The sequence below is a fragment of the Gavia stellata genome, chromosome Z (genome assembly GCF_030936135.1).
Source record: "Gavia stellata isolate bGavSte3 chromosome Z, bGavSte3.hap2, whole genome shotgun sequence".
Lineage (NCBI taxonomy): Eukaryota > Metazoa > Chordata > Aves > Gaviiformes > Gaviidae > Gavia > Gavia stellata.
Window position 1 is genome coordinate 81509590 of NC_082637.1, and position 11121 is coordinate 81520710.

Here is an 11121-nt window from a genome sequence, read left to right on the forward strand (position 1 = left end):
TCTCTCCAACTACCATGTGACGTTGTTTTGTAACAACTCCTCAGAGGCAAGCATGGAAATTTCTCTTCTAATCTCAGCTTAATGCCCTTCTTATTGGCTACACATTGCAGCAGTCACTTGAGGCAAAGAGAAGAGAGGTTGTCCATATGGGGAGAGGAGAGACAAGGTGGTTCACTTGAGGCTGACTAAATAATAAATGGTTAATTTAGGAAAGTGAAATCCTTGGAAGCCATTAGGAGGTGATCTCTCCTCCTCCCTTCCCTCTTCCCAGGATAAATTGCATAATTTGGTGCAAAATTCTTGTGTTATGTGGCTTAGCTGAAGTAAAAATGCAGTTGTACTTACTCATACATGTGTATTCTTTTAAAAGATCTCACATATTATCAGGGAAATACGCCAGTTCCAGCAGACCTCCTACCGCATAGAGCATCAGCAGAAGGTAAGGCTCTTCCTAGACACCGTTACCTACTAATGAAGTCAAAGCTGTGGTAGCAATTAGTTGTAAGATACAGCTGTTGTTGAAAGCCAAAATCAAGGTATTCTACTCGTACACATGGAGAGGAGAGGACAGACAGAAATACGGCCCTGTGCTCTAGGGCTGTAGCACCCTCACTTGGCAGAAAGTCTTTATTTGACACTGTATATAGAAGCAAGTTTTTTCCTCCTTCTCTGGAAGCTCGCTCGGGATTGCAGCCTTCGTGGATAGTGTTCAGGGAACAGGTTCAAAGGGAAATGCGTTCTCCCTGCCCAGCTGGAAGCGTAATTCCCCAGGGAATCCCAGAATCCTGAGATTGGGGGACAGGAGGTGGCCCAAGCATCTGCTGATGCTGTTTGCGTCCTGCAATTCTTTTCCCCTTGTCCCTCATGCGAGTGATGAAAATTTGCCCAAAGCCAGTCTGTGCCTTCAGAGGAGATTTCGTCTCAGACTCCAGAAGAACAACGTGGGCTTAGGTAACCTCCTAAGGACTTGCCCAGTCCTAAGAGGCCATACTTGATTCCTAGAGCGCTGCTGGTGCAGCTTTACACCATTTGAACCAGCTGTTGTGTTTCTCAAAAAAACAACATGAGGGGATCTAAGGATCTGAAATGGGCTGAAGGGGAAAATAAAAGCAGAGACATTTTTCTGGGAGTAACATACAGTCTGTTCATCTGTGTTTTCTCCATTCCAGGTCACTCACTATTTACTTGACAAGACACTCATCATAGACGAAGATACCTTGTATGAGCTTTCCCTAAAGATTGAACCCAGACTCCCTGCCTGAAGAGCCAGCTTTGCCTCAGAGTCTACAGAAAGCTTTAGTACAATGAACAAAATCATGCATGCCAAGACAGCAAGGGAAATATTGAGAAGAATGCAAGCTCTCTTTTCCAATAAGAGACACAGAGCCTCACAGCATTTCCCTCTCAGGCAACGAAAATGAGCATTGGAGGTGGAAGACAAAGATGTTCCTACCTGGATGAAGTGATTGCTGCTTTGCAAAGATAATGTTTTGCGATAGGGACCATGCATTTAATGGAAAATAGGAGATTTTCCTGTGAACGGGTACTCATTGTAGCCATCTTATATGACAAATTAAGGGGACAGATTTAAATGGTGGAAGTATACTCAGGTATATTACGATGAATGAGCAAAATGAGATGGCTGTGATGTGGTCTGGGTTGATGGCTATCTGTGCGTTCACGGAGGCAGTAATGGTAGTGGTGTCCTCATATCGTGGTAACTTCACTGAAAAAACAGGATCTTAACAGTAATCTGCTGTCTTGGAGTGACATTAAGGTAGCACCTAGTATCTTCAGATCTGCAGTTGTTCAAAATACTTGCTATACATTTAATGCTACCATGTATAAAATGTTACCTTCTTTAAATGTCTTGTCAGCCTTTTCTAAGGTGACTGATTTTACCTATAAATGAATTGTAAATATTTTTTCATTAGTACACAATGAGAGTATTTACAGCATGGAAAGCAAACGAACTAGTTGAATAGCTGTAAATAGTTGCCAGCCTTGCAAGCTTCAGCTGGGAAATACAAGGTTAGGAGCTATACCTGAGACTCGAGAAATCTGGAGATACAGTGAATGGGATGGTTAGTTATGTTGCACACAGCCCTGGAAAAGGCACTTTATTTTTCTGCACTGCCTGCAGCTTCTCTGACAAGTCAGGCTACAGAGCACTTTCTGGACACACTGTGGAGAGAAATACATGTCTGGTCTGGCAATGGGTAGTGATCAGCAATGAATAGTAGGAGTTGGAGTGACAGTTGCGTTTTTTGTGGAATCAGTGGTTTGAAAAATGTCTATTTTTTTGTTCAGCTATTCGGCACTGACTTAGCTCTAAAATTGTTCACATCAGTGGCAAACTTTGAATGCCAGCAAACACAAACTATATATTTTTATCTGAGCTAGTAATTATCATTTGCATATGGGCATATGTTTAAGAAAATGTGCTATTTGTAAATGTTTTCAAAGCCTATGCTTTTGTGACATACCAGGTAGATAGATGTCATTTCTACAGCTAGTTGGTACTTCCTGAATTTCCCTGATGAAGAGTGGCCTGTTGTAGCTGCATGGAAAGTGAGCTCAAATGCATGCTGTAAAGTGCATCATAGTATAAAATGCAGGTATTAGCACTGTTGAAAAAAATTGGCTGGAAAAGTGTCCTTACTTTTCCAATGATATTCAGCCAGTTGAAGAAATAGGGCTATATCACTGTATACCTCCCTTAAATCCTCTCAGGGAGATAGATGTTTAAAATAGATTGTGACCTAGGCCTATTTGATCTGACATTTCTTACCACAGTCATGATGCATCTTAATGCTGGCGATGAAAAATGGATCTGCCTGGCTTGTGGTTTTTGTCTTTATTTGCACTTTAATTATATTCCTGGCCCAGCCCAGAGCTGCACAATAAATTCCATTTGTTCCTTCTGAGTGTAACTGCTAGCATTTATAAAAGTACCTTAGCAACTGTAAATTTCATTAAGGTTCTTCACCACAAGGACCATCTCTTTGTAAATAACTGCATGAGGAAACGTCACAAATACTGGAAAATTCCTCGATTAGAAAAGCAGACAGCAACAGAAAAGGAAATTCCAGAAACATTTTAAATAGTTCTGGCTAATGATTGCTGTAGAAATGAACATGAAAAATGTTACTTACAGAAGCTTTTTATTGTCAAAAATATGCTTATTCTTTTCACTAACGACTGACAAGAAGCTGATTGCATCCCAATGCATGATATGAAAAAAAAAAAAAAAGCATGGTTTCTTTGGACCACAAAACCAACTTACTGTGTGTTTTCTGTACAACAACAGTTACCCTACGGTAGTTTCACAAACCACTTTGAAGTAATGAAGAAACAGGGAAAAAGTGGTCCAAAAGTGGTTTCTTAACTCGTTTTTATGGTTTCTCTGTTGGCAAAGAAAATGTGTAACAACTGTCAATGTCAATTGGCATATCTGTTGTATGCTATTAACTGCTGCTTTATCTGCCTGTACCCCATTTTACCAAACTTCCTTGATGTTCTGAGGGTTACAGGGTACAATTCTTCATCTTACTCTTTTCACAGTTCATTGTTTTATACTTCATGTGTGTATATCAGTTCTTCAGAGTTCAAACATTCAATGCATTTTAACGCTTGCAGTACGCAGGGGTGGGTGCTGCTGTGCTCGTGCTACAGTATTACGAATGGACACAGAAAAGACAAAGGATTAGACATGGGTTTTTTCAAAGGTGCTGAGCATCCATATCTTAAAATCAGTAGACAATGTGGTAGTTCAGCCCCTCTGGAAAAGCATATACTATTTATATGCCAAAAGTTACCTCTTGGGTGAGTGGCACAATTTAGATTAGAATCACTAGAGTAACTAGATTTGTGTTCAGAGTAACAATTACCAAGAAAAGGTTATGGTCACAATAATGTTTGATTTGCTGATGACCAATATTAATCTTTTTGGTTGGGGATACAATGCGTTCGTTAAAATACAGGAGCTGACTGCTCAAAGAAGTGAGCGTGCATCTTGTTATCCACAACCCTAGCCAGTGTTGCAACCCTAACCAGAGCTGGAAAGAGCTGTTCTGCAGAAATCCTACACGGTGAGTGTAGAGTGGTATGTCTGCCCCGCAGTCGGGTTGTGTTCTTCACGTGTACGTGGCCTGAGTGCCTCTGCTACAGTACCGCTGCAGTGTTTCAGCTATGGCAATAGTTAGTAGGCAGCAGCAACCTGCTTTATGTGAGGCTTTGCCTAGTACATGTATATAACCAGCTAGCGCAGTGATCTCCCTGTACAGCGCACAGGGATCATGGAGCTCCTTGCTACCGGCTTCTCTGTGCCACTCCACCACAGCCATATAATACATAGAGGTAGAAATCCCAGTCGTAAAACACCCAGTGTTTGCCTCTGGTGTTTTAGGAAGGATGTCTCCAAATGAGGACTTTGTCATTTGGATCTTGCTGTCTTTTAGGATCTTGTCCATTATAGCTTTTACGCCGTGGAAGCAGAGCAGACTTGGCTTTCTGTGATTGGAGCTGATAAAAGCGCAGCTGATTCAGGATTTGTATGAAGGAGAAGGGCTGAAGCGCCTATTACTTGCCTTTCTTGGCTCCTCACCACTGCTGCGCCAGTTAGATGCAACAGCAGTTCTCGCATTGGAGGGGCTGCTCCCTTCGGCACTCTCCGGACAAAAACGCCTCAGGGTGTATGGGCTGGCTAGCGGCAACGGGGATAGCATATTTCACCCACTGGCTCAGCAGTGGGCACATTTGCCAGCAAGTCCGAGGGGAGTTTTGCAGTCTTTTTTATTGCATAAGTAGCAGCCCGGATTCAGCCCGTAGTTATCTGGGAACCTGGGCAGCAGCACAGACACGTCCCCTTCCATGTGACAGAGAGCACTTGTCACACGCTGATACGGGGTTAGAGTTGCCTTCACCCCAGCCTTCACTCCCCCTGGCCCTCTCCTCCCCCCACTAAATTCACCAGTATTGTTAGTGGACTGAGCCCGTGATTAGTCATCACGTGGAAGAAAAAATAGATCCGTTGAATTTACAGTGGCAGTAAGTGTATCTTCTGTCCCTTTCTTTTCGCTAGTCCTGTAACACGCGAACGCGTAGCTTAATAGTGAGAGATGATACTGGGACTGATCACCCTTATTTAAAAATAAGGAAGAGGCCTCCATCCTCTTCCTGCTTTCCTAGTTCTTCATACTGATTATTGTTCTGTAGGATAAAAAGGAACTTAATTATTTAAAGTATTTATTAACTTTAAACATATTGATTTTGATTTCAGGACGTGTCCATTATCCCCAAATTTTCCTTCATAATCATTATTTATTTTAAGGGTTTTACAAAAACATTGTTCTATTTGTATCAATATTCAGCCTTTCCTCCTTTCACTCTTATCCGCAACATTAAACTTAGATATATGATTTAAAATTCTCACCAATAGAGACATTTTTACCCACTCATAACTGTCATTCATTAAGGGCAAAATCCTTCAGACCTCATTCTGATAATACCTTAGGCTTCACTGAGAGCTTTTCATAAGTAAGTATTTGGGGATCTGGCTCTCAGCTATTTGCCTGTTACAGTTTTTTGCCTCCAAAGGTCAAATGTCTCTGTGTAGGATGCTTTGTGTCCAATACGCTGCTCAACTATGGTTGTTTTGTTGTACCTTTACTTTTGAAATAGTCTCTGAACTTTTGTTCTTTAGGAGAATATGTTTATTTGACAGATGTACCTATACCTAACACGTTACTTAGTGCACAACCCAGTTGTTTTTGCATGTATTGTAACTTATCTTTTTGACCTGAGGTTATTGCTTTGTATTGTTAGTAAGGCATATCAGGCAGGGTGTTGTGCCTATATGCTAATTAAACACATTTTTTTTCCTGAGTTTCAAGAGTCCTTACTGGTATCTGTTTATTGTTTTACCCCCCTATAGTGAACAATTAAAGCTACTCATCTGAATTACTGAGTCTTTAGAGAAACGTGGGAGTGGAACGGACAAGCCATTAATAAGAAGGGCAAAAATCAGAGAAAATTCTGGGTCTCTTTACTAGGAAAGAATGGCTTGAATTACTGCATTTTATTCTTTGTTCGCTCCTGCTGTATTGCAGCTGCTGTGGGCATCGTTGGGAATAATGCCCATTTTAACTTGGAACAGAGAATAAAGCCTACTTCATACACAACTAGGAATGCTGATCCACTGTGAAGTGTACAGCATAAATAACTAAATAAGACATGTAACAGGTTAGACTGAACCAGCTGCACGACTCATTCTTCTTCATCTGAGGAAAGCCTCTCCCCTTCCACACCTTTATTCCCTTTATAGGAAGGTGTAATTTCAGAAGGTGTATAAGGACTTCCCATTTCAATAGAATATTTCTTTAGGCAAAAGTCAATGGATTATATAAATAGAGAGTAAATAACATTGTCCCTAACTTCTTTATCTGGTTGTTTCGGGTTTGGACTTTTGTCTAAACATCCCTAGCCCTCTCTTGGCTGGTGTCCTGCCCTGGATTAAAAGAAATAGTATAGCCACATTTTATACCCAAGTAAAGACAGAAAACATTTTGTTAAGTATGGTGTGTCCCTCCTCTTGCAATAGGAAAACAAGTCATATGGAGATAAAATGACTTGCAAATTGAAGCAAAATAGTTAACAGAGTTTAAGACTACAAAATGAGGTCTCCAGCTTCTGTCATATGCTTTAATCACTGTTTACTGCTTCCCTTTGTTGAACTGGGTAATTTCTTTAAGATAGATGCCTATTAAATTTGTTTCAAGGATTAACATATTTTAAGTAACTAAACAGTAGCGGCACATCAGGTTTGTGTAAGATGGAGATAAAGCAAATGACATATTAAAATCAGCATCTATTCAGTACTCTGTGACCTTGCAGTCACATTTTCTGCAATCTATTAACATTTTTGGTGTTTCACATAAAAACTGAAATTGGCTGAGAGACCAACTTACTCTTGAAGTTGTCAGATACTTTAAGTGCAAGAAAAAAACTCAAGCTATTTGCCAAGCAGCTCTGTTTAAATGTACTGCAGGATAATTTTAATTTAAAGTTGTTTTCCCCACACTTTAAACCATTTCATTAATCTTACTGCTGAGGAGTTGGCTTGTTTTACATCTTTCCATAGGCCATCATCATAGGATCATAGAATCACAGAATGGTTGGGGTTGGAACAGACCTTTAAAGATCATGTAGTCCAACCCCCTGCCATAGGCAGGGACATCTTTCACCAGATCAGGTTGCTCAAAGCCATGTCCAACCTGGCCTTGAACACTTCCAGGGTTGGGGCATCCACAACTTCTCTGGGCAACCTGTTCCAGTGCCTCACCAACCTCATCTTAAAGATTTCTTCCTTATGTCCAGTCTAAATGTACCTGCTTTCAGCTGAAAACCATTGCCCCCTGCCCTGTCACTGCAGGCCCTGGTAAAAAGTCTTTTGCATCTTTCTTAGAAGCCTTCTTTAAGTATTGAAAGGCCGCAATAAGGTCTCCCTGGAGCCTTCTCTTCTCCAGGCTGAACAAGCCCAACTCTCTCAGCCTTTCCTCACAGGAGAGGTGCTCCTGCCCTCTGATCTTTTTTGTGGCCCTCCTTTGGACCCGCTCCAACAGGTCCCCGTCCTTCTTGTGCTGGGTACCCCAGAGCTGTATGCAGTACTCCAGGTGGGGTCTCACAAGGGCAGAGTAGAGGGGGAGAATCACCTCACTTGACCTTGATTGGCTTTCTGGGCTGCAAAGGCACGTTGCTGACTCGTGTCCAACTTTGTGTCCACCAGTAGCCCAAAGGCCTTCTCTGCATGACTGCTCTCAATCCCTTTATCCTCCAGTCTGTACTGATAGTGGAGATTGCCCCAACCCAGGTGCAGGACCTTGTACTTGGTCTTGCTGAACTTCATGGGGTTTGCACAGGCCCACTCCTCAATCTGTCAAGGACCCTCTGGATGGCATCCCTTCCCGATAGTGAATGAACTGCACCACTCAGCTTGGTGTCAGCTGCAAATTTGCTGAGGGTCCACTCAGTCCTGCTGTCTATGTCATTAATGAGGCTATTAAATAGTATTGGTCCTAATACAGACCCTTGAGGGACACCACTGGTTTACTGGTTTCCACTTGGACATTGAGCCATTCACTATAAGGTGCCACCACCCAGCCAGTTCCTTATCCATCTAGCAGTCCACCCATTAAATCCATACCTCTCCCATTTAGAGAGAAGGATGTTGCGGGGGACCGTGTCAAAGGCCTTACAGAAGTCCAGAGAGATGACATCCATAGCTCTTCCCTTCTCTGCTGATACAGTCACTCCATCATAGAAGACCACTAGATTAGTCAGCCACAATTTGCCATGTTGGCTGTCTCTCCTCAACTCCCTGACTTCTATATGTTTTGACATGTTTTCCAGGAGGATCTGCTCCATGATCTTACCAGGCACAGTAAGATCATGGATTATTGTTTAAGAAATATTTAGCAGGGGGGCAGCTTTTTTCTACTTTTTAGTATGTTGCAAGAAAACAACTAAATACTCTGTAAAATGATAGACTCACTGAAGTGATCACATCTCCCAGGAAATCTGACAGCACACAACCCTTTTTAATCTTGACCATGAAGAAAGAGGGGGAAGCTAGCTGCTCTAGGCTGTTCAAAATCCTCAGCTCTGTGAAGAAAAAACTGAAATTGGTCTTGACTGATTGTGCAAAGATAATGAATAAGAATTGTGAAGACTGACCTATGCCTTGAAAGTTTTATTTGAATGTTCTGGCCCTATCTGTGTATAGCCTAGAAGAAGTAAAAGTTGAGAAGAGCAGATTTTTGCTTGAAATTTCCAGTTTTGAAGAGGACTGAAAAAACCACTGGTGGTCATTCCAATTCCCTGACTGCTGGAGCCAACCCTACATATGTGGGCTGATAGGTGTAGTAGCAGAAGCCATTTAAAATTTGTTTTCCTAGAAGTAGCACCTCCATTGTGTAAGCTTCTTTGAATCAGACACCACCCTAGCATACTAATACTCATGGTATGCACATGCCTAGATGGGTGGGTCAGAAACAGAGCAATAGTTATTACTAAAGGTTTGTCTTCTCTCCCACTCTTCTTGGAAGCTCTTCATTTATACAGAATGAGGAAAATATGTATAAATCATGTCTATATCCTAGATATGTTTCACATAAATCAAAAGTAGCAACTTTTGCAGACAGAGAAGACACAAAGTCCTATCAGTGCTTTCTGTTCTGCTCTAAATCAAAATATTTAGTCCATTTCGTTTACTGTTAAAATTTCATCTCCAATGCAAGAGCCATCTGAAAAAGAGCACCTTTTTCCTTCTCTAACCATGCCTGCTGGAATTTCCCTGACAAAATATGCTGGATCAGCCTGGTGGAAAGAGGGAAGATGTCCAGAGTTCAATGTATCTGAATATGTTTGTTGGCTGTGTTTCTCTAGTCATTGTTTTTCTGAATTCCCTGACATTCACAATCTCAGAACTGATTAATTTCACCATTTTGGTAATTTTCATTTAACTGCTGCATTTTCAGTACTGTTTTACAAGGGGAATAAGAATCGCACCTGTGGAAGGGCTAGTATTAGAGATCCAGATCTGTAGTTGCGGTGTGTTTCGAGGCGAAAGCAGTGGCCTGCTGGCTTGTAAGCGTCCATCACCAGCAATGGGTGGCCCTGCAGCAGCAGCCGAAGAACAGAATGAGTATCCTCCGCTGGGTCGGCGAGCAGAGGATGTCAAAGTCTCCTCTTGTAAAGGAGTAATGTTTGTTTGTAATCGTGATCTCAACATACACCCTTGAAAGAAAATAGCGTGTCAGTGAGATACAAATACTCTTTTTTCATTTTTAAAACGAGACAAAAGCTTTGCCAAAATGTCACGCAAGAGCAACTTTTCAAAGGGCTGAAATTGTCTGAAGTAGAATTGTCACCCCTTTCACACACAGGATCTACACTAGACAATTCCTACCTTCAGTCTTGCTGCTCTATAACATAGGCATTGTGATACTGTGGAATGCAGCCTGCAACACAGCTGGTAAAAATAGTGTGATCGCTTTTTAGGCAATTGCGCTGAAGGCCACATGGTTCTGTTGTAAGGATTTTGGATATTCCTGCTTTTCCAAATGGTCAACTCCATTTTTAGGAAAACCTTTTCTCCTCCTTTTGGCCAGAAAACACACTGCTAATTATAGAGAACCTTTCCTACAGTACGCGTGGATGTCCTGTGAAGAGCAACTTCAATAACTTAAAATAACTGGTGTTATTTTTAACAGGTTGGTTGGATCTAGTTGAGCTCTTTATTTAGTAGACATGTATTAGCACCTTAAAGCACCTTTCTTTGGAGTAATCATAACTGTAGGAGGACTGTTCTGTGCCTACTTATGCACTTGGTCATGGTGAATTTGTGCCCATGCTTCGCAACAAGTAGTTGCTTAAATTCCATCAACTTCCATGGGATGGAAGTGGTTGAATGCCACCTCAAAACAGAATGTTTTTCCAGTTTGAGATCTCAGTGACTGCATATACTCTATGTAAGTGGATATTAAACATCCACAGTCACGGGAAATCTCAGTAAGAGGGCTGGTAACCATTTGGTAAACAATTATATTTATTCCTAAGATGGTATGCTTCACTGCATTATTCTAAGTCTGTCTTTAGGAATTTTGAGAATTAAAGACACATCAAACTTGAAAACCAGTGATTGCCATTGCATCAAGGGCAAGCCGACTGCTAGCTTATAAGGATATTTTGTGTAGTGGCTCTCTGCAGCTGTACAATAGCAGAGCTCTGACTCCAACAGCAGGAGAGCTAGTGATCAGTGTCCTTGCAAGCTCTTCAGAACAAACATGGCATCCCCTAATTCCTAATTTGATACATACACTAAGTAAGAATAACTAGGCTTATAATTTCTGTCCTGATTCCTTTGATTACTAATAAATTATTTCACACATATGGAAATCCGACTTCATAGACATTTGCTTTGAAAGAAATGTGCTAATCAGGAAGACCTTCCCATAAAACAAAATTACCTTTGTCTGGTCCGTATGGGTAACTTCTCTGTTCAGCAGCTTCCACAACAAACTCCAATGGGGCAAAAATTATTGCTGAATTTCAGCTGAACTC

The 11121-nt window shown here is 41.4% G+C and overlaps 1 protein-coding gene across 1 annotated transcript in view; it reads left to right on the forward strand.

The window, feature by feature from the left end:
• Nucleotides 1-1262, forward strand: part of RASGRF2 (Ras protein specific guanine nucleotide releasing factor 2) — a 128359-nt gene extending 127097 nt beyond the window's left edge. The window contains exons 26-27 of the mRNA XM_059833965.1: nt 371-439; nt 1170-1262. Coding sequence (XP_059689948.1) covers nt 371-439; nt 1170-1262 — 162 coding nt within the window. The remainder of the gene's footprint in view (nt 1-370; nt 440-1169) is intronic.
• Nucleotides 1263-11121: the final 9859 nt, after the last annotated feature.